This window comes from Peromyscus californicus, unplaced genomic scaffold (genome assembly GCF_007827085.1).
Source record: "Peromyscus californicus insignis strain IS unplaced genomic scaffold, ASM782708v3 Scaffold_16__1_contigs__length_79575227, whole genome shotgun sequence".
Lineage (NCBI taxonomy): Eukaryota > Metazoa > Chordata > Mammalia > Rodentia > Cricetidae > Peromyscus > Peromyscus californicus.
Window position 1 is genome coordinate 12,937,324 of NW_026294458.1, and position 24,362 is coordinate 12,961,685.

At 47.2% G+C, this 24,362-nt stretch overlaps 1 protein-coding gene across 1 annotated transcript in view; it reads left to right on the forward strand.

Moving 5' to 3' along the window:
- The window catches only part of Mylk (myosin light chain kinase), a 208,183-nt gene that overhangs the window by 47,081 nt on the left and 136,740 nt on the right, over positions 1-24,362 (forward strand). Inside the window, 1 exon segment of the mRNA XM_052740431.1 lies at positions 20,425-20,632. Coding sequence (XP_052596391.1) covers positions 20,425-20,632 — 208 coding nt within the window.

A 24,362-nucleotide genomic window follows, 5' to 3' on the forward strand; every position in this document is an offset into this window, starting at 1 on the left:
ATTTCCTGTCTGTAAAGAGGAAGTGACGCTGTTCTGGCACTGTCTGGATGGAATGTCCTTCAAAATTGCTGCATGTGTAAGAGTGCGTGCCCGGTAGCTTTTGTCACAAGTCAAGTCGTCCATACTGTTAGGTAATCCTCTGGTTTTCGCCTGAGGTGTCGGCCATTTTCCAGAGCGCGGTCATGTGACGTTAATGGTTATTATTCTGTTCAATACAATAAATACACTGCTGTTTGGTGAATCATCTTCCCCCCTCCAACCCACGGCTGCAGTTATTTACGTGGTTTCTGTATTTCCTCTTTTAAATTGACTTCACATGTATATCTTTATATATATAAAGCTTTTAATTTCATATTTAATGTAATTTCCTAGAGATTGATTAGTTGGCAGTAGAGAGGTTAATGGGACAAAAGATTTTCATCTCAAGTACTTTCCTAAGGGCTACTCTTCAGTTTAAGCTGCCATCAGAAAGGGATGAAAGGCCACCCCAGTTTTACGGCCCTTCAGCTCTCTGGTCTGTGAGTTGATCAAGTATCTCTCTCCACAAGTTTCTCTCAGCCTCCGTCCATCCGTAGGCTGCTGCTTCTCTGTTTCTGCCAAACTGCTTCTGAGTTGGAATCCTCCAGACCTCACTCGGCATCTCCCCTCCGGTGTAGTCCACCACTATACCAGACAGGGTCTGGTGGAGCCTGCTGCCCAGCACTGGATGAGTGGAGGCAGGACCCCCAGAGTGAGGCGGCTGGCGGTGGGGGGTGGGGGAGGCGGTGAGCACTCACAGGCACATCTCTTCTCTCTGATGTTCAGACAGCTCCATAGAGCCCAGAACAGGGACACGAAAGGGCCCACACAGGACCTGATAAATGATAAGAAATGAAAGCTCCAGGCTGGGGATTGGGGAGAGTGATGTGGTTGAGAACCATCTTCCTCTAAACGTTCACTGGCTTTGTCCTGCTGGATAGGCTTCCTTACATGCTGCAACAAACGAAGGTCAGAACACAGCTTGTTGGTCTTCTCCTTCCATCGTGCAGGCCCTGGGGCTTGAACTCGGGGTGTCAGACTTTGACAACCTCCTGAGCCATCTCACTGACCCAGGGTCAAGTCTATGTTGCTCTTTCCCCCTTTCCTTTTCCACACCACATGTCCCTGATCCACACTTTGTTGACTTAAATCTTTCCATTGCAACCACATCCCTCCTCAGAGTGTATGTGACAGTTTTCCTTTTCCGGCCCCAGACTGGGAGCTCACATGGTGGGCAGCACTCCCTGGAGCAATGGGGGAGTTTCCCAAGGCAAGTGTCACCCCTGCTGTGTTGCCTAGAAGAGGTCTGTGACAAGTATAGTTGGTCCTCTGCATCTCTGAGTTCTACATCTGTGGGTTTGACCAGCTGCAAATTGAAAATATTTGGAAGAAAATGGCGTGTATTTGTATAGACTGTTTTCCTTTTTTTTAATGATTTCTTTTAGAAATTTTAATTATGTGTGTTGGGGTAGTATGTACACATGGCTGCAGAGGCTGGAGACTTTGGATCCTGTGGAGCTGGAGTTAGAGGCGGCTGTGAACCACCTGCAGAGGGTGCTGGGAACTGAATTCTGGTCCTCTGTGAGAGCAGGGCATGCTCTTAGCTGCCTGTCTCTCCAGCCCCCAGGCTGTTTCTCTTGTCCTTTTTCTCTCAACAATAGTGTACTGACTACACACATAGCATTCATGCTGTCTTAGATATTATGCATGTGCTACAGATGCTTTCATGACATTTTATTTGTTTATTTTACTTAGAATTTTTACAGTGCTGGGAGATTGAACCCAGGGGCCTTTCACATACTCAGCAAAAATCCTGCCACTGGGACTGTAGAGAGAGCTCAGCAGTTAAGAACACATACTGCTCTTGCAGAGGACCCAGGCTTGGTTCCACACCACCCACATGGCAGCTCACAACTACCAATAACTCCAGTCCCAAGGGGTCTGGCACCTTCTTTTAACCTCTGAGGGTTCCTGTATGCACATAGTTCCTGTATACACACACACACACACACACACACACACACACACACACACACACACACACACACACACATTAAATAAATAAGAATTCTGCCACTGAGCTGTATACATCTCCAGCCCCTTTTATGCTATAAGGCATTTTCTTAAAAGAACTGGAAAAAAAAAAAAAAGGAACTGGAACATCTACAGACTGGTATCCACAGGGCCTCTTGGAACTCAGTCCCTTCCATATGTTAAAAGACAGCTATGCTGAAAGAAGTCCTAAGAAGTGGACATCCTAAGACTCCATTCTTGCCTGTGTTGATGCAGCTTGACTGAGGTACTGAAACAGATGTGCCTGGACCTTCACTGAATCTGAGCTTACATTCTAGCATTTACCACTTTGAGTCTCCTTCCCCTGTCCCCTCTTAGAGCTGACATTCCTGTGGAGTGGTGACTAGTCCTGGGCCATCTCTTTATTGCCAGTGTCTAGCACAGAAGAAGGGAACAGTGCTGAGTAGGCCAGTGGGCCTTTGTTTACTGATTGGGAAAACAGTAGTGAGGGAACCAGACCTGGTGTTCTTTGGTCAGAGTGTAAAATATGATAAAACACACAATAAAAGTTAGGGCTGAGAAGCATTGAGGAGAGCTCGCAGAGAAGGTGGCATCCATCCTACGCCTTTCTAGGAGTTATTCATTCATTCAATTACAAACTAAGGGCGTGGTGTTTAACAATACCCTCGCAGCGTGATCCCTGGGGAACACTGATGGTAGAACTTGCCAAAAGACTGGGAAGTCTTGGCCTTGCTTATTGACACTTGGCACTTTCTTGCCTGTGGTTCTCTTTGACTCCCCTAAATGGTGGTGGGCTGTGGTGGAATAAGCCTGAATTGGGGGACCTGGTACAAATTGCTTGACTTCTTTGAAAATGCTATAGGTATTTTCTTTACCTATAAAATTAGCACTGATTGACAGGGCTGGTGGGGAGGAAGTGAAATGCTGTGTTCAGTGTGGCTTTCATGGGACCCCCCCCCCAGCCTTCCATCTTTGTGTGGCAGGAGGAAGTGCAGCCTGGTCTCTGGAGGCCTGTGCGGCGTTCTCCCCTGACCTGCCAAAGCCTATAACCTCAGCCTGACCTGCTGCTCAGGAGGTTCCTGAGGAGAACTGAGAAGTGACAGGAAAAACGTTTCTTGTGCAGTTCATGAGCTAAGAGAATATTACTTAATTGTGGGTTTGATGGAAAACATTATGTGAGGTTGGTGCAGATCTTTCCAGAGATCTGCCAGCAACCACAGAAGTGGAACCTTATTGAAAACAGCTGGGAGAGGCTGGCGTCCAGCCCCTCTCTGCTCTCCATGCCCCAGAGCTGTCTCGCTCGGCTGACGGAGCTCAGCCAGGAGTCTGCCAAGGGGCCTGGCAGCTTTGGCTGGGAGTGTGTGGTGGCTCTGCTCAGCTTCAGGCTCCAGCGCAGAACCCAAGAGGATGTAGGCCATGAGTATTTCTCACAGGGGTTGGAGTTAACCTCTCCTGGAGCCCATGCAGGTCCAGTTAACAAAGGGAAGACACTCTGAGCAGGTGTTGGGCCCTCTACCCGATGCCTGATGGGTGGACTGGAGGTCCTGTTAAATCCTCTCAGCTGTCCTGCTGGGCACCAGCTAGAGAATGTGGACATGGCCAAAGCCCAGCACCCACATTGTCCCTTGTGAAGCCACACACCCCTCTGCAGAGGCGCTTCCGCCAGGGCTTTGAGGAGATGCCACGTTGAAGCTCATTTAGTTGAGTCCAGCTGGTCACCAGCCATGCCCATCTCAGCTGAATTTCCTAATGACATGCACAATGTACTGCTCCCTTTGTCTTTCTGAGGGGACATGTAGTCACCACAAGCCTCTGTTTTAACTTCCTCTCTAAAAATGTTTCCTTGGTGTGCATAATTTGACTCCCAGTAAGTCACATTTTTTAATTTTTTGACAAACATTCATCAAAGTAAAATGTTTGTCATAGGTTTTTTAATATAGAATTTATAAAAAACAATCAATCCACACAGAAACGACAGCATTTTATTTTATTCTCATCATTATTTTATGTGCATGGGTGTTTTGCCCACATGTATATCTGTGCACCATGTTCATGGTTAGTGACCTTGGATGCCGGAAGAGGGCATCGGATACCCTCTAACTGGAGTTACAGATGCTTGTGAGCTACCGTGTGGGTGCTAGGAACTCAACCTGGATTCTCTGGAAGAGCAGCCAGTGCTCTTAATGGCTGAGCAGTCTTTTCAGCACCAACAGCATTTTTAATAAAAGTTGAATTATAGATATTAAATAACTATAGTTGTAAAAGCTATATTTTTAGTTACTACTTAAAGGATATTTACATTCCTTACAGCTCTCCATGATAATTTAAAAAGATTCCCTTTATTTTTATTTATTGTGTAGGAGTGTTTTATCTGTTTTACCACATGCATGCAGTACCCTCTGATGCCAGAAGTAGGCATCAAATCCCCTGGGACTGATAGTACAGACAGTTGTGAGCCACCATATGGATTCTGGGAATTGAACCTGGTTCTTCTGGGAGAACATACAGTGCTCTTAACTGCTGAGCCATTTCTCCAGCTCCAAGATAATATTTAATAATGGAATATTTGTTTTTGATGTTATTTTTAATATATCATGTTTTTTAACACATTTAGATTACTTTTTCTTTGTTTTTATTTTTGAGTTGGGTGCTCATTAAGTAGCCCAGGCTGGCTTTGAATTCATATTCCTCCTGCCTTAGCTCCATGGTGCTGGAATTACAGGTGTGTACCACCTCACCTAGCTGACAGATTCTAATAAATATTTGATCTTTTAATTAAATGAAAACAAACAACATCCACGATCATGGTCATTGGGAATCATCCAAGGGAAATCTCACAAACAGAATCATTGACATTTCTCAACTATTAAGAAAGCCTTGTGAGGTCAACATCACTGTGTTAATTTCATAGAAAAGAAAAAATTAAATTCAAGTGATTATCTTCATCCCAGCAAGGTGTAGGAATTGAATTTGCCATACTTTTATAAGCCACACATTTATTAGTTTTTAATTTATTGGTCTTCAAAATAGAAAACTTGTAAACCCAGAGAGACCAGTCAAAGAAAATCAGAAAAAATACATGAAATTGAGAAGTGGGGCTCACACCACTGATCTGGAGCTAGTAGACATGAGATTTTTCATGAAAAAACAACTTCCTGGTCAAGTGCTGGAGAGAGAGTTTGGGATTGGGTTCGTGGAAGCCTTCACAGAACAGACCATATCAAGCTCTGCATGTGTAGTGAAGGAGTTGTTTGTATATAAGTGGATTGTTTCCTTCATAGTCCCTCTCACTTTTATGTGATCAGCTCTGTTACTTTCTTGGAACATTAAGATTTGGGTTGTAAGTCATTTTTAGGGACTATGATAGCTTCTTGTGTCACCAGCTTGGTAGAAATGTTGTGGAGGTGAGATCTACCATCTTGCAGTTGGTCTGCATTTTTGCACAGGCATTGTCCCACCCTGTCAGAACCATCATCTGCCTACATATATGTGGACCCATGCTTCTGTTCTTTGGCACGATTCTATGTATAGACTTCCATACCAGAGCTTGTCATATGATTGAAACTATTATATCCTCCTTTGGGTTTTATTCCCAGCTAAGGGTGCCTGCTTCCGGCAACTACTCTGCATGTTCATTCAGTTTCAGTTGAGCACAGGCAACATGCTGGACTGGATGCTGCACATTGTCACCACCTTTCAGATGATGAGCCCTTCATCTGTGCCTTGCAAACTCGTGGCATGTGCACCCATAATCATTCTATCAGAAGAGCTACCTTCCTTTTGTTTGGGCACTGAGTTCTGTTGGTGTAGATTAAGATTTAATGACATTTAGAACTGAGTCCTTTTCACATACAAGTTATGTCTGGTCCATGGTGTAGAACTTTTACAGGACTCCTTCCCTAATTTCTTTTTTGTTTTGAGCTTCTGTCCTTATAGAACATTGATTCTGAGAGTCACATTTTACTCTTTGTCATGTGCCAACTGTAGTCCTGTGAACAGCCTTGTAGTCTTCATTCACATGATAACTAGTAGTAATAAATACATTCATAATAAACTCGAATTAATCAACGAAGTGATTAAAGCATAAGTAAAGGGTCATGGAACCTTCCAGAGAAACTATATAATTAATTTTAAAAATGTGTATTGATAGCTGGACACAATGGCACATGCCTGTTCTCCCAACTGCAGGAGATTGAAGAGGAGGATTCCTTGAGTCCATGACTCTGAGACCAGCTTGGGCAACATAAGGAGAGACTCTTCTCCCCCTCCCCAAGTCTCTCCATTTATTTTCTTTAATTTGGAGAAGGTCATACATGTATACAATAAAATGTGATCATATCAACCTCTCATTTCTCTGCTTCTACTCCCTCTCTCTTACAAACAAACAAACAAAACCAAAAAAAAAATAATGCCTTATCTTCTGTGCTTGAAATAGTATCAGGAATTGAGAATTTCTCTTCTCTCTTTTTTCTTTTCCCTCCTCTCTTCATCTCTTGCTTCTCTCTCTCTCTCTCTCTCTCTCTCTCTCTCTCTCTCTCTCTCTCTCTCTCTCTCTCTCTCTTTTAAGATTGTCTCACTCTGTAGTCCAGTCCTCCCCCAGTCTCTGAGTACTGCGATTCCGGTTATAAGCCACCACACCTAACTCACCAGTTTCTTCATGGGCAGAACCGTTGTGGTTCTTTCCACAGGTGATCACAGTCCTGTGCTCTGAAATAGGCAAGGTTTGTTAGCTGTGCACTGCCATGAATTCTATGCCACAAAGAGGCCACTGAAGGAGAAACACTGGGGCGATGAGAGGACAGCCGTGTGGCCTGGTTTGGAAAATCGACACAGGTCTTTTTGCAGTCTAAGCCAAGAATCCAAAGATCAGAGAGTGAGGCATCAGCCAAGCTAGTCTAGCCAGGACTTAGTGGCCCTGTTGGGCATTGCAAGAACTTTGAAATAGGTGCAATGCCTGGTCCCCTCTCTTAAATAACTCGGTTTTGTATTGAGTTGTGTCCAGGATACCTGGAATAAACAAAAGCATAACCTGTGTGGCTGGCATAAGTGTGGTCATCTCAGATGGTCTCTAGCCATTCCTGTTTAAAAAAAAAAAAAAAAAAAAAAAAAAAAAAAAAAAAAGCTCATGTTTCCAATAAAATCATCCAAATATCCTTGGTTCCAGTATTTTGATTTTGAAACATTCGTAACTCCAGCCCCTTCTTGCACCTGGAGGCAGCCCATAAATCTCTCATCAAATAATATGCCCTGGGTTTTTTTTTAATGGAAAATTTGGTCCTGTGCTTGCTGTAGGCAGAGAAATATGGAAGGTGATGTCATAGTGATTCGTTGATTTGGATTTTCTAGACCAGGCCTAATGTTAAGCAGTCTGTACTATGATCAATGCACACCGTTCTTAAAGATGTGATCACTATAGAGAAGGGAGCTCTTGGTGAAGACTAGGGAGAGGGGAGAACATCAGGCCATCTCGAGAGAGTAAATGGGCAGAATGACAGGCAGAGAGGGGTACTGTGGTGGTTTGAATGACACGTTGTCCATAGGCTCAGGCATTTGAACACTTGGTCCCTGGCTGATGTCCTCTTTGGAGAGACTGTGGGTGACGCAGCCTTGCTGGAGGAAGTACATCACTCGGGAGTGGGCTTTTCGAGTTTAAAGCCTTACGCCACATCCAGTTTGCCATCTGCTTCGTTTGCTGTTGAAGAGGTGCTCTCTCAGCTTCCTGCTCTGGCTGCCTGTTGCCATGCTATGCCTACCATTATGGACTCTAATCCTCTGGCGCCGTATGCCCAAATAAGCTATGTATTCCATGAGTTGCTTGTGTTCATAGTGTTTTATCACAGCGACAGAAAAGTAACCAACACAGACATCTCTAAATAGCTCCGTTGGTTCCACCAGCCTTGCTCGGTTCTAGAGCCTTCATCCAGTATACCAGCAGTGTAGACACGTTTCTGAAGAACAGTATTAGGAGGAAACTCTGATGTATGACATATAGAGGCAAATATAAGTAAAGCATGAGTATTCCCCTGCGTGGGTGTTAAGGGGTTCTGGCAAAGGAGGAGATTGGGTGTTCTTTGGGCCAGGGTTGTCCTTGTTCACTGAGTGCTCTCTTCAGGGAACCCAGTGGAACTGTCAAAACTGAGAATTTTGTCTCCACCCTCATCTTCATGCATGGCTTGCATATTACCTAGGTGGGGCAGAATCTGCAGGGGTGGTAAACTCAGGTTTACTGCCTAAGGTGACGGCAGCATTGGGTTTTTCTCTGTGTCCAGGAAAAGAAAGGAGTGAACACCAGCCTTGGAAATGGGACCCTGGCCTAGACTCAGTGCTGAGCTCCTGGAATAGAAATGTCTCTGGAATAGGCTGTGCCACTGTGGGAGAGGGGCCCTTGGGCCCCAGGCCCGTTCTTTCCAGGCCACAGGGTGGCTTGGCTCCTCTTAGCTTCTGCTTGCAAGCAGCCCTCATTTAATGACGCTGTGGCGGGCACTGCCCCAAGTGGCGGGCACTGCCTTGAGTGATGTGGCTGTTGGGGAAGCTGTTGCTGGGATGCTAGGGTATCCTTAGCCTTTTTAGGGTCTAGGGCTCTTTGAGAAGCCAGAGAGGAAGATTGGGGGGGGGGGCGATTCTAAACTGCTTTAAGTTAAAGTGGCTCCCTAGGAGTATGACAATAAATTTGTACATCAGCCCAGGCTGCCTACAAACTTGCTGTTGCTGAGGATGACTTTGAACTCCTGATCCTCCTGCATCCACCATAGGCATGCACCATCACTCCTACTCCTGGTTTATGCCGTGCTGGGGAACGAACATAGGATTTCATTCATGCTGCACCCTCCCCCCAGCTATGAGGCAGTATTTTTTTTTCATTTTTCTTTATTAAGAAATTTTCTACTCACTTCACATACCACCCATAGATCCCCCCTCCTCCCTCCTCCACCCCCCAGCCCTCTCTCCCAAGCCACCCCACATCCCCACATCTCCCAAATCAAGGTCTCTCATGGGGAGTCAGCAGAACCCAGCACACTGAGCCTAGGCAGGTCCAAGCCCCTTCCCACTGCACCAAAGGCTGCGCAAGGCGTCACACCACAGGCCCTGGATTCCCAGAAGCCATGAGGCAGCCACCTTCTTGGGTGTTACCAGTGTCCCTCCACCAGGCACCCCTCAGGGATCCTTCTTCCTTATGAATTTCTTTCCCCTGCCAGTTTTCATTCACTCCCCAATGGAACTGATCCCTGACCCTTGTTCCTATTCTCAGCTCCTCAGACTGGAGGTGACTGTCATATGTATTTGTTTTCTGTTTATCTGTGATACTGGGAATAAAACCCAGGGCCCTACCCAGGCTGAGCTTGTTCTTGTACCACTGAGACACCCCTAGCCATAAATTTGTTTCCAAGGACCAGTTAGGACTTCAGGATTCCTGCACCCAGAACTCTCTGAGAAGGGTAGCCCAAGCCCTCACCCATACAGAAGCCACCCCTGTCTACAGGATCCTCGACCCAAGGTAGGCAGTGTGGCTTCCAAGTGGCACTTACTTTCTTATGAGTCCCTAAGACCAGAATAGGAAGACAGAAACCCAGCCTTTTACAAGATGCCTCTGAGTTTGCACCTCTGAGCAGAGACACTCTAGGAAGGAGCGGCAGAACCCTTGCCATAGAAAGCCCTCTTGCTGCTCTGGTAGCATCCTGGGAAATGGCCTGGTTTAAGGAGTCCCTCAACCAGCTAGAGGTTGGTCGACACAAAGCCAGCTCCCCAGATCCTGGGCCCAAATTTTGGGGAGGGGAAGGTGCCCAGCCTTCTAACCAATGCCTGTGGCTGCTGATGGTAGGGTTGACTCCTCCGGGGATGACGATGCCCAGCGCCAGGTCTCTGCGCCCCAGCCCCCAACAGTCCTCCCCAAGGATCACACAGTTGAAAGGGACATTGGCAGGGAGGCAGAAAGGAAAGTTTGAGTTTTGTTTTTCACTAAATAACTGGGCAGCTTTTTCCCTCCGTTTTTTCCAGATGCTTCTTCAGAAAAGATTTCAATGGCTTGGACTGAGAAGCCGAAATCTGCTTTAAATGAGGGTTTTGGAACTAGGACTCAGCCCTTTGGTGTTCCCAGTGCGCCACCAGCAAACTGAAAGAACCACCCCAGTCGCTTGCTCACAATAGGGCCTCATCTGAGGGTTGCTGGTATTTGTTTCTTTTCTCTTTCCTAGGTCCCCAGGGCCTTGCCCTAAAATTCCCGAACAATAGCTTGTGAGGGGCTGCGCCCGCCCGTGGAACTGTCTTGGCAAGAGCAATAAATGAGGCAGAAGTAGCTGGGGAGGCTGAAGCTGCTTGTGGAGGGCGCTTTGCAAAAGTGTGGGAGCCTTGGACTCCTCTGAGGCTTGTACTCCCCTGAATCCACCTGGGTTCACCAGTCACCCTTCCAGGAAAGGACTCCTGAGCGTCCTGCATGCCGTAGGCAGAGCATTAGGAGTCACCCTCAGCAAACTTGAATGCGGCTTCTTACAAGGCCCAGACCTCCATGCCTGGCCCTGTGAGTCCTGCTCCCAGGCAGCAGCACTCTGTATCAGGCCACAGCCTGGGTATTCCTGTTGAGCCGACAGCCACGCCTCCCTGCCCCTGCCTCCACCCGCAGGCAGCAGGCAGCTTCCGTTGCATGCTGTCCAGACTTCCGGAACAACACCAACTGCACAAGCATGCAGGGGTGGCCTCCCAGAGAAGGCTTGTGTAGCAGGAAGAGAGTGCAGGGACAGAGACAACAACAGCTCTAGCAATCACAACCCATCCCACCACTGGAAGCTTTGCCTGACTACAAAAGGTGGCCAGTTCAGGCTCCAGATCCTCCATTCTTAGGAATCCTCACTAAGGTCATCCTCAGACTTTTAGGAAGTTTCCACTGAATTAGGTTTCCACACTGCCCCCCTATGCTCCCCAATTCTGGCTGTCTCTCCCTGAATTCTTTCCTTCCATCCCCCGCCCCGACTCGATCCTCATGGGCTGGAGAGATGGCTCCACTGTTAAAGGCTAGACTCACAGCCAAAAACATAAACAACTTCTAAGTTTCCCTTTCTCCCAACACCAGGCAACACTATTCTGCTTTCTGTTTCTGTGGCTTTGACTTCTCTCTGTCCCTCACACAAGTTCTTAAGCTTTGTTTTTTTTCACTTACTATAATGTCTTCAGGCTCTCCCATGTTACAGAGTTTATGGATGAACAGTACTCCATTGTAAAACTTTCCCTTCTCCAGTTATCTATTAGTAGATACGTGGGTTGCTCTCTCTAACCATTATGAATGTTACTGTGAGTATGGGTATATGAATGTGCTGAAGTCCCTACTTCAAGTTCTCTTGAGTATATGTCCCAAAGTGGAATTACTGGATCGAATCACAATTTTGGTTTAATTTTTTTAGATTTATTTTGTTTTATGTATGTGAGTGTTTTGTCTACATGCATGTCTGTGCACCACATGTATGCTCGGTGCTCAAGGAGTTCAGAAGAGGGTGTTAGATCCCTACAACTGGAGTTACACACAGTTGTAAACTGTCCTGCCTATCTATACTGGGAATGAACTTGGGTCCTCTGCAAGAGCAACAAGTGCTCTTAACCACTGAGCCATCTCTTCATGTCTTGTGCCCCTGGTTGAAGGGTGATGGCCTCTGTGTGGCCTGGAGAACAGTTCTCTGCTCCATCCAACCCTTCTGCCAGTGAAGTATGTCTCCTTCTCTGGACACAGCCATGACAGCTCGAAACTCAGTATAGTTACCCCAGATACTGCCTTCCCAACCCTTGCCCATGGCCTTTCAGATTCCAGGATTGCATTAGTCAATGAGGCAGAAATTCAAGAGACGTCCCCTTTCTCAAAACTGCACATGGTATTCCGGAAAGGGAATGATGGTGTGGTAAAATGACAGGTTGGACTTTTTTTTTTTCAGATGTACTTTGCCATGCTATATAAAAATAATGATCACTTTTCAAGTTTGGTTTCATTCTTTAGATAGCAATAATCAACGAGTTCACCCAGAACAGAAGGCGTTCTTAGTTAAAGTATTAGGTTTTTACCTAATGAAGAGTACAAACTCATGTACTGAGGCATACCTTCCCAATAAATAAATGTTAAAAAAATCATAAACCAGCTTCCTGGACCAAGAAGATTCCCAGCAGGTCAATTGCTTGCTGACAAGCCTGACAATCTGAGTTCAATCCCCAGGACCCACATGGTAGAAGGAATGACAATGATTGACATGCCATGGCATTCACCCCACACATGTGCACACCAAAAGATTTTTTTAAAAAAGAAATATGATTTCTCTAAATTGTCTATAATAATGTTTTAACTGGGCCTAGTGGCGCATGCCTTTACTCTCAGAAGGAAGCAGAGTCAGGCAGATCTTTGCGAGTTCTAGGCCAATCTGGTTTATGTATCAAGGCCAGGAATGTTAAGACCAGCCGGGGCACATAGAGTGACCCTGTCTTAAAACAGAAAAGAATGTGAGTTTTGTACATGAGACACACTTACACTCATTATTCACAAGTGTTTGTATTTGTTGGTATATCATATAGCAACAATAGCTTCATATTGTTAAGAATTCTGGAAGCGTGTATGAATTCCAGGATAACATGAAGAACTACTGACACTGAAGAAGAGAGGGTGGACGTAAAATTTTGGAATCTGTTAATGAAATGTTGTGCGTGTGCCATCTGATTTGATCATACCCTTTCCCATGGATGTGGATTCCAGCATCATCCCCATCTTATAGATGGGTAGGCTGGGTAAGTTAAGCTGCTTATCCACAGCCGGGGAGCTGGTGATTAATGCAGCCACATTCTACACACCGTCAGGTCACACCGCAGTCTGCTGGGTCTGATGCCAGAGCCTGTATGCCTTCCTGAATTTGTAGGAATTCTTGTCTACAGGTGACAGAAACCAATCCCAGAGCAGCTAAGCAGAGGAAATGTATCACTCTATATCACTGAGTAGATCCAAAGCCACCATAACTCTGCCCGGCAATGTCTACAGTGCCTCTCTTCACTGTATATCCGAGCTCTCATATTTTCACTTGTTTGCTCCTTCTGGAGGGAAAGTGAGAGGTTGGAGAGGGGGTGGAGGAGACAGTTGTAGGGTTAAGTCTTGCCAGTTTGGGTCTCCTAAGATTCAGAAGTGGAATTGCAGGGAAGCGCGCAAACTGGCTGGCTTTGATTGATGTATGCCCAATGTTTGAAACCAAGCGTTTTGGCCAGAGGCAGTTCACAGATTAGCCTCCCCTCCAGACTCCCACACAGTGGGGAGAGAAAGTTCCCCTAAGAAGGGCCATGCTGCTGGCCCTGGGAAGGTGGGCAGGAGAGCCTGAGCAAGTCAAAGCCAAACCACACCAAAGCAGTGGTTTCCTCGGTGTCTACAGTGCCGCGTGCGTCTTCGTGGTATTTTCAATGACCGAGCACAGCCTCTCTCAAATTGGAAACAGAAGCTCAAGGACCACCACAGAACACTGACCTCCTGGACCTGCCTTGTCAGCTAACGACAGTGCCGTTGGAGGTCCATGGGGACCGAAAATAAGACCAGAACCACAGTTTACATGGGAGAGTTCTCCTCTAGCCACCCTAAAGGGGGCTGAAGTTCTGTCAGAATATTTGTTTTATGCAAAGCATGACTTAGGGGGAATTAAGAATTATCAGTGTGAGAGTTTCCCCTGTACACTTTAACGCCTGTATCTTTGTTGGGCATTTTCAAGGATTCAGATGTCTCATTAAATGAGAATAAGGAAGTTACGCCTGTCAACAAAAAGGAATGGATTTTTATTTTAAGATTTTGAAGGGACTGCAATGTCATCTAAGGCCACCAACCTATATGTTGCCTTGGATTGTCAGAAAGCACTCAGGAGGCAGAGGCAGGCAAATCTCTGAGTTCCAGGTCAGCCTGGTCTACAGAGTGAGTTCCAGGACAGCCGGGGCTACACACAGAAAGAGAAAGGAGTCCATAGACATGCAGGTTCAGAGGCTTGGGGGAGCCTGTGCCCTAGCTCCCAAGACAAAAGGAAAAAAAAAGTCATAGGAAATGGAAGCGGAAGAGTACAAGGACTTGAAGAGACTCAGCACATGTGTCCCTGGAGATCCATTTGGCGTCCACTGACAGAGTTAAAGAACACCTTCTGGTGACAGTGTCCATAGCAGCACTTCCATCCTCTGGATGCCCCAGTAGGGGCGGGGATGAAAGAAGCCACGGCGTACGGCTTCCTAATTGCTGTTGTCAGCAGCTATGATCTCTTCCTGATGCATTCTACCGGTTCATTTAGGGCTTTGGACTGCACGGGGATTATCCTAAGCCTTAATTAAGTGCCTGCCTGCGTGGCGTGGAGTGAGTGCCAGCTGCTAACACAGACATGGGCCCTGAAGCCTGGTCATGCCTTGGCCGTGGCTCTCCCTTCACTCCTCACCCTCCTAATAGACGCACAAGGTTAGTCTCACAGTATCTGTGGTCCATTTGGTGGGGAGGTGATGTTTTGTTACCCAGGGAGCTTATTATACTCCAAGGTGGAAACAGAGGACTGAGTCTTCTTCCACCAATTCTGTGGCACCATTGCCTTTATTTCCTGCATGTTTTTTTTTTTTTCTTAAGTCAGGACCTCACCATGTAGCCCAGGTTGGCTGTCGACCTGTGATCCTCCTGCCTCAGTCTCCTCAGTGCTGGGATTATAGGCGTGGATCATCATGCCCAGCTTTATTTCCAGTTCTCCGGTCACCACCTGCTGTGCTGTAGTCTTTGACCACGGGATACAGCATGTATTATAAGCGCAGGTACTTGAACCTGGTGGCACAGACATATAATCTCACTCACCTGGGAGGCAGGAACAGGAAGATCACAAGTTCAAGGACCATCTTGGCAGTTAAATGAGAACTTGCTTTAAAAAAAAAAAAAAAAAAGTGGGGGTGGGGAAAGTGCTGCTGGAGATAGGGATGCCTTGTTAGAGAATGAGAAGTTCAGAGCACAGAGCCACAGACAACAGTTACGTTGGGAAACAGATTCTGTCTGCCTGGGGAAAGTTCCCATGGGAAAGACTCTCGGTGCGGCTCATCCTCTGGCCTCAGCCATCCCCAGCATCCATCAGTCACTGCCTACTGATACCCCTAATGAGTCTGGCTCACTGCTCATTTGTTTGTTTGTTTGTTTTTTCTTTGTATGCGCATCTTCTTGGTCCGCCAGCATCCTGCCAGGCAGTCTGTTTCTCTTTGGCCAGCACCCAATCTGGCTGCTCTCCTTTGGTCTCCCTCCATCCCAGATGTGGGCGAAAACCTCAGTTCTTTGGTCCTGCCTAGTCCTGGCTGACAGACTGCTGCAGCTGTGCCCTGCAGCTGTATGGACAATAGTGTGTGCACAGGGCCAGGCCCTGCCGGGATCAGAAGACTCACAGAGGCTCTCCATCTTGCAGAATCATCCCTTTTTTTTTTTTTTTTTTTTTTTTTTTTTTTTTGCATCAAGTTCAGAGAAGGCAGATGTGTGGCTTAGAATCTGGGCAGGTCTATGAAGTCAGCAATAGCATGCTGCTCTGAGTTCAGGCTGGGAAGGTCTGCCCCAGGCAATGAGGAGTGCGTTGAGAGCCCTCAACACTTTAGAAGAAACTCTAAAAGAGTTTCTTCTAAAGAAAGAGAGTGGTCCCCTTCAGTCCCTGAGTGAATTCCAAGATTATTCTAGGCCTGAACAGTGACACAAGCCAGGGTAAGACTGCTCAGCAGCAGCACTGTCTTCTCCCCAACCAGCCACGCTCTCAGGAGCCCCATTTTCTGTAAAGGCCTTTTGAGGCCATAACGATTTTTGAGGACATTTTATGGAGCAGGAGCACAGTCTTACTATTTAAAATTATTATAGGGATTATGACTGCTATATCTTCATTTTTATGACAGTTGTTGGTTATGCCCCTGATTTATCTGATACTGGGCTTCTGTTCAAGAACACAACCTCCAATTAAATGTGGTTACTGTGGCAAAAATATGATTCTCCTCAGAATGACCCTCATTGGGGCCAGTTCCAAAAACTCATTATGGTGAAAAGTGAGGGCAAACCTCTTTGCATTCTCGAACATTCCTCCTGTGGTCACTTGCTTTTCCCATATGAGGAATTAGAGAGCAGCCAGGCTGCGGGTTGGGCCCCGAGGAAAATGGAGGTGAGAGGAAAGAACCTTCTCCAAGCACTCAGTGAGTCACCACTTGAAACCATACGTTAGAGACCGAAGGAACTCCGGATACCCAAAGAGTAATGTTCTCTTCCGTGATAGGAAGGAATTACAGCCCAGAGAGACTAGGAAGTCTGTCCAGACCGAGGCACTGAGGCTGGCCATCACACTGTCCTCTCTTTTCTATCCTAACTCTCCTGGGATGTCATGAGATCACATGACCCTGATCCTGTCCTACTCTGAATACAAGAGGACAGCCCATGACTCACCTCTGGCGTGACAAGATCTTCTGTGAACCCTTTGGATTTTTTTAAAGTGGAGAATCAGCCATTGCTTTCACTTCTTAAGAGATGGAGGGTCTGTTAGACATCGATCCTCATCGCCATTTCTGGTTATACAAAGCTTGTTTTCCTTCAATGAGGAATTTACAGTGAGGTCTGCAGACAGCCTCTGAGACTGGAGACCAGAACTGTGGTCCTCAATGTGCCACTTGATCCGCCATGTGAGAAGGCTGGGAAACCCGCTGTTCTACTCCCTCTCTGACATTATACTTGGCATCATGGCTGCCGTCAAGGTCCCTCCCCATCACAAGGTAGCTGATGACGGAGCTCTTTCCCTAGGGAGACATAAACCAGCATCTGCCTCTTTCCTTATGGGACACGCAACAACAAAGCAAAGTATGATTTCACAAAAGTCCAACTTGGGGAACCAGTGAATTTATTGGCTTACTTACAGAGCATGGGTGAGGGATTCCTTCCGGAGCACCGGTGACCCTAAAGCAATCCCACCAGCAGAAAGTCTCAGCCCAGCGTGGATGAAGACTGCAAAGCTGCATAGACGCAGTCCCCTCCAATTAACCTTTGGCAGTCTGTGTACTCTCAAGAGCACAAGGCCATATGCCGTTAGGGCAGAGTGATATACAGACTGCTTGGAGGCTCAGTCGGGCAGCTATGAGGGTCCCATGACCCTCTCCACTCCCTCTTCCTGTGAGGGAACATCAACAAGAAAAAAGCCAGACCTCAGGGTTCTCTCCAAGCTTTCTTGCAGCTGTTCCAATGAAGATGATGGCTGCTAGGCTTGGGGGATAGCGTTCTACAACAGCAGCCTGGCCTGCGATCCCTCTCCCATGGAGCTGTGAGTCAAGTAAGGTTCTCTGTGTGGAGGTCCTCTGAGAACTAGACATCTGTGGGCTTTCTCCATCCTCTGCAAGACCCAGGCCATAAAAAACCCCAACGGCAGCTTCTTCATTGAAAGCCACTCATGCATCCCAAGAATGTGAACCAAGGCTTCCCATCTTCCCTGTTTGGGCCCCAGCATAGTGGACAGGCAGTGGTAATAGAGACATCCTTAAACTGAACGATTTTTCCTGATGTTAGGGAGTGCTTGATGAGCTTCTTTCACAGTGGCAGGACCATTATTCACATGGCAGGTCATTCAGACCTTGGGGCTGAGCAAGGTCACAGGCCCTGCCTTGCTCTAGGTCCAGGAGCTGTGGAAGTCTTGTTTGCACACTTTGACTTTATGAAATCATGCCCGTTTCAGCATATTTAGGAATCTTTGAATAATTATTCTAATGAGGCCTTTCAAAGGTAACTTTGGAACAAGACAATGAGGAGAAAAGAGAAAAAGACCAAGGGATTATGTCCCCGAGGTCTGGAATGCTCTCAATGTCCCCAGTTAATCATTGATACCCCCGGCAGCCTGCTGCAGGGGGCCAGCGCGCACACTGCTGGAATGCCTGGAAGCCTTAGGTGCTGTTAATGATTTCTCTCCTGGTTGCAGAGCTGAGCCCCTTTGCTCTGAAGCTGGCAGGACTCCTGGGATCATCTTCAGGAGGGTGGGCTAGCCCCACCTCACTGACATCAGGAGAAGATAAACATAGTGCAAATAACATGTGTGACCAGCCTCCCCAGGACCTCCTCTCTTGCTCTCTGAAAACATGCGGAGACTGTTTTAATAGGATACTTGCTGTCTGAATGTTCCTTTATATGAGGGTTTGTGACAAGATCAAGGCCATATGATGATGATTTTATATGGGATCACAATGTGGGCCATCTTCAAACACACATAATGGTTATTTGTATAGCTCTTTTATTTCAACAAATGAATGAGTGACCACAATCCATTAGAGACACATGAATGGAAGGAGCACATTTATATTTTCTTCTGTTTAACAATGACTAAGTGTGTGACATTTGTAGAAATATCACAGGTAGACAGTTAGGAAAAGGGGAAGGAAGGGAGTGTCCCATAACCATATTCACCCAGAGACACGCACTGTCACACTTGGCTTAGAACATCAGTGTTAAGGGTTCCTATACCCAGGTGGTTGTGGTTCCCTTCACCCTGTCAATCTAAGGTGGGAAATAGTTGCTGTGGTGAGACCACGGCGGCCTCAGGCATTGCTGACATGTTTTGAAGTAGACAGTGGAAGCATTTCCTTGTGGGTAATCTATCTCTGTCATGAGCATAATTTAGATTTTTGTAGGAAGGAGCTGTTTTGTTTGTTTGTGGGAATCACAAATAAAATGAATAATACTGATTGGGGTTTAGGGGTTGGTTTTTTTTATTTTTTTCTTTTCCGTTGAAACCTGACTCTACATCAGCCGGGCTGGAGAGGCAGGTCATGTAAGATTTATAAACCGCCGCTGAAGGGTTGATTATATGAATTAATCAAAGAAGGATTGTTGGCTTCGGGCTTTTTAACTGGTAGTCAAAGCTCCCTTCCTTAGGAACAAAAATCCATATCCCCGACACTCAGGCTTGGGTCTGAAGGTGGTGGGAACAGAAAGGCCCAGAAGACTTAGCCAAGGGCAGCTGTGAGGTCGGGGTGGGTTCCCAGCATCACAAAAAGAAGACAACCGCTGTTGAGAGGGTGTCCCCTCCTTCAGCGTGCTTAGGGAAGGAGCTGTATGTGGGTGCCTCGGCATCCGAGCAGATGGTACCCCTCGTGCCCATACAGCATCACTATCTGACCTTGGAAGGAAGAAGAGGAGCTATGGCGTGTGTGCGGGGGTGAGGGGTCATACTGCAAATTTTAGTTCCATTTCACCTGAGGCCATTCTTTCCTGCCTTGGAATGGCAGCATGGCTAAAAACTGTCCCTGCAGTGTTTTGTAATAAAAACAACTTCCTTCCCAGGAGGCTTTCACACTGTCTTTGTGCGTTTTCCAGTGCAGAGATGCCCAGTTCTGGGTCCTCACTGAGCGTGGGTGAGCTGTGTGTGTTAAGCACTGCTCCTCTGAAGATACGTCCATCCTGAGGGGTCCAATGAGTTTCAGTTTCTGACATGGGAGAGGTCTCCTCACGTGGCTGGGAACCAAATCTGTGTCCTCTACAAGAGCAACACGTGCTTTTTACTGCTGAGCCGTCTTTCTGACCCCTCAAAGATAATTCTTAGATTGGAATTTATCTCCTCTTTTCTCCCTTTTTTGAAAGCCGTGCTAGCTGAATAAGGGGCTCTGAGGCTCAGGTGAGTCGAGTACTTGGAAAAGTACTGAACATGTAGCACTCACAGACAGTTGTAACTATTGCCGGAGGCAGAGAGCTGGTGCAGAGCTGACCTGAGAATGCCAAGGGAGGCATGTTTGGGGGTACGGGTGGGGGTGTCGTTTCCAGTAGCTACAGGAAAACTGTGGAGAGAAACAGGTTGGAATTCATCTTGATGCCTCTTAATGATTTATTGACAAAATATAAAACATATGACTTTCCTAGCATGTAATCAATATATTTTAATATTGAGGGATTTAGTGTTTTGGGGCTTTTTTTTTTTTTTTTTTTTTTTTTTTTTTTTTTTGGCGTTTCAAGACAGCTTTTCTCTGTGTAGCTTTGTGCCTTTCCTGGAAATCACTCTGTAGCCCAGGCTGGCCTTGAACTCACAGAGATCTACCTGCCTCTGCATCCCGAGTGCTGGGATTAAAGGCGTGCGCCACCACTGCCCAGTTTATTTGTTTTGGATGGAGAGGGATTCATATAGGGTCTCATACAGCCCACAGTTGAACTTCCTATGTGGCTGGGGATCACCTTGAACTCCCAATCTTCCTGCATCCACCTCCCAAGTGCTATAATTAAAGTGTGTGTCGCAGTGCTCAAAACATTGAGATCTTTTATTTATTTTGTACTGTCCTTGCAACCCCAGGGTGTAATGCATAGGAACCGTGAACTCTGAACCCGAGGGCCCACAGCGTGTGTGGAACAGAAGCCTTTACGGTTTCTTTTTCTTGTAGGTCCGGGGCTACCCAGAGCCCCAGGTGACATGGCACAGAAATGGGCAAACCATCACCAACGGGGGCCGCTTCCTGCTGGACTGTGGGGTGCGGGGGACTTTCAGCCTGGTGATCCACACTGTGCGTGAGGAGGACAGCGGAAAGTATACCTGTGAAGCCAGCAACGGCAGTGGTGCCCGCCAGGTGACAGTGGAGCTGACTGTGGAAGGTGAGTCCCAGGGGCAGCTCCTCCGCGGCAGAGCCGAGCTGCCGTTCCCAGGGTCTGCTGCGGCATTTCCGCCCTCTCTCAAAGGTGGAGGGGTTTATAAGAGAAGCCACACACAGCCTGGGCTGTGGGCCACACACTCACGTCCAGGCTCACGTTCCAGCCTTGCCATGACTTCCATCACACCGAGACCGAAACCAGGCTCTTAATGGTGACATTACCAAGGGACGGCCGAGCCGGCACAAGCCCATCTCTCACTCTCCTCCCCTGTCCCTGCACTGTGGCCACGCCTTTCTCTTCCTAGACAAGACCTTGGGGATGTCACCTTGTTCCTTGCCCAAACAAGAAGAGCTCTTGCCCTGGTCTTTCACCCAGATGGCACTCATGTTCTTGAGGCCTCTGCCCAAACCCCCCAACCGCCAACTCTCCTTCCTGTCCCCTCCCTCACAGGTTTTCTTTTGGGGTTGTCACCCTCTCAGCACCCATGACACAGCTCTGAGACACACAGGGTCGTCATCTTGTCTGTTACTATTTCTCCAGCATCTGGAGCATCCTCTTCACTGGTCAATATCAAGTGTTTGGGGAATGAATAGAAAGAATCTGTCATCATTAGCATCACCATGGAATAATAGTGCCTCACTATAAAAAATATATGTAATTCAGAAAGAGATACTGTCTGTTAAGTAATCGTGATCCGTTGCCTTTTTCCCTACTTCTGTGGTCAAAATGATTTCGACTAACATATCAGTGTCTGGGAGAAACATGGGACTCTAAATGATGCTGGGGTTTTTGTCACTGGTGTCTCCCTGGCAGGCTGAAGCTGCTCTCCTGGGTCGAACATTCCATGTCAGGCCGTTGGCAGATACTCAAGGTCTGATGTCTGGGAGGACGAAGGGGTCTGCCAGACCCTCAGACGTAAAGACATGCTTCCCTGGACATTCTGGGAGCCGGTAAACCATGCCGCCAAACCTTCTTTTCCTGTCTTCAGAAGACTGTTCTCCTACCCTCATTTGCAGGAGACACTGTGTGTGAGCAATATAGATAAATGGTGAAGGTGGCCTTGGAAGGCTCTCGAAGGGATGAGGTGCACCTGGGCTAGGGGCCACTCCTTGGCCTCTTCCCCCTGTTCCCCTACGCAGTAGCAGGGCACACAAGTTCCACAGAGCCGAGTGTGCATAGTTTGGATGCTCTCCTTAAATTCTCTTAACTAGCTGACTCGGTCATTTTAATGACCCTCAAGTGCCTGTGGCGGGGACATTCCAGACAGAAAGTGGCTCCTGGTCAGAGTCTCGGGATAAGCTTGTCCAAAGCCATCCTGGAGCCATGCTCTCCCTATACCAGCTGATCACAAAGCCTAAACTTGGAATTGAGGCCCTTGAACAAAAAAACGACCCTGTTCCCCTCTCTGGCTTCCTGTTTGGAGCTGAGCGCGGAGAAGAAGTGCTGAGTTGTGAGTCACAGTCCAGAGTCCCGATCCCAGCTTTTGCCGATCTAATGTGTGACTTGAAACCTCTGGACCTTGGCTTCTGCAGAAATCGGATGTGAGTTCCAAGCTTTGCAGCCTGGGTTAGCCCTTGTTTTCTGGGATCCATATTAAGGAAGACTGGGGTACGTTGGGAGTGCAGGGAAATCATGTGAACTGGGCATAATCAGTGGTGTCACATGCCTTGAATCTCAGCACTCTGGAGGCAGGTACAGGTAGATCTCTCCAAGTTCAAAGCTAGACTGGCCTACATAAAACTGAGATAATTTGTGAACCTTCTTGGTTCCTACTGTTCAGGAAGTTGGATTTGACAGCTTAACCAGGTGCCTAGGGACAGGACCACACAATTACCCTGGTGCCTAGAGCAGGACCACACGATTACCCAGGTGCCTAGGGACAGGACCACACAATTACCCAGGTGCCTAGGGACAGGACCACACGATTACCCAGGTGCCTAGGGACAGGACCACACAGTTACCCAGGTGCCTAGGGACAGGACCACACAGTTACCCAGGTGCCTAGGGACAGGACCACACAGTTACCCAGGTGCCTAGGGACAGGACCACACAGTTACCCAAGTGCCTAGGGCAGCACCACACAGTTACCCAGAGCCTCTTGGAGGAAGCAGCCATGCTCTGAGCATCTCTAGGTTCTTGAGGTTTAGGACAGAACAAAGACGCTTATCCTGAGGGAGCATCCTCTCTAATACAGGGGCCACGGGCCTGTTCTCCAGTCACTGTCCAATAGTGACATAGCATGAGCGATACATGTCATCTTAGGTTTGCTCGAGCCACATTTTAAAAATTAGAAGAGGGCTGGAGAGATGGCTCAGAGGTTAAGAGCCCTGGCTGCTCTTCCAGAGAATCTGAGTTCAGTTCCCAGCAACCATGTAGTGTGGCTCACAACCATTTATAGTGAGATCTGGTGCCCTCTTCTGGCGTACAGGCATAAATGCTGGCAGAACCCTGTATATATAATAAATAAAAACAAAACAAAACACAGTTCTAAAAAAAAAAAATTAGCTGAGATTAATTTTAATAAAATATTTTTTAACTCCGTACACTCAAAATGCTATCATTACATTGTATAATCAACATAAATATGATGAGTAGCCCCTACACATGATGAGGAGCAGTGGTGATCTTACTCTGAGAAGGCCCTTTGAATTTGAGGAACCAGAGAGTCGCTTTTGATAGTAGGTTGCCTCCAAGGTTGTATGCTTGGGAGCCCAGTTTGGTTAAATTGCAGGCCCCGAAGAGATACGGACTCACAGTTGTTCCCAGCAGTATGACAGGATGGGTTAGTGCAAATACACACACACACACACACACACACACACACACACACACACACACACACGCCTCCCTGGGGGATCTTGTCACACACCCATGTTGATCCAGCAGGTCTGGTACAGGACCTGAACATCTGAAGTTCAGCCACTCCCAGGTGTCACCCTTGCTGCTGCCCATAGCCCATTGTTGGAGGAATTAGCTCACATGGAGGAAGTTTAGCCTAGAGTTGGGCATAGTGGTGCACACCTGGTAGTTCCAGCATGTGAGAGACTAAGGCAGGAGGATTATGTTCAAGGCTAGCCTGGGCTACCTGTCAAGCTCCTATCTCAAAAACAAAAATCGCCTGCAGGGCTTCTGGAAATGTCAGCTGGAGCAGCCTACCTGCTGCCTTCTTCCAGCCTGGCCTCCTGGCCATCCTCTCAGTAACACCCCCCACCTCCCCACCCCCACCCCCGCTTCCCCTCATCCCTGACCCCTAGTAGTACTGAGGCTACTGCTCTCTGTACACCCATGAAACTGCTGTCGTGGGGATCACAGCTCCTGACCATGAGAGAGGAAGAGAAGGCCACTCTAAAGACCACCTAGAATGTGAGGCGGAATGGGGAGTGACCCTTTGTCCTAGAGGTTCAGGGAGTGGCCCTGGTGAGCATTGGCCCAGCTCCTGGGGCACCACACTCTTGGGTGATTTTGAATTTATGGTAACTGTTCCTCTTTTTGAGCCCCCATCCCGTTTCAAGGAACTGTCAGACCACTTTTATCCTCACATTGTATATTTAACATGTCTGTCTGTCTTGGCGGAATTTTAATACTCTTATATTGTTCCTGTAAGATGTCCACTGTGTTTTCTCCCCTCCCCCCAGCTAACTTTCCCACCCTTCTGAAAGGTCTATTTATATATTTCTCAATTATACCCTTTATAAACACTTTGTAATCTATCAGACTCCCCAGTGGAATTTCT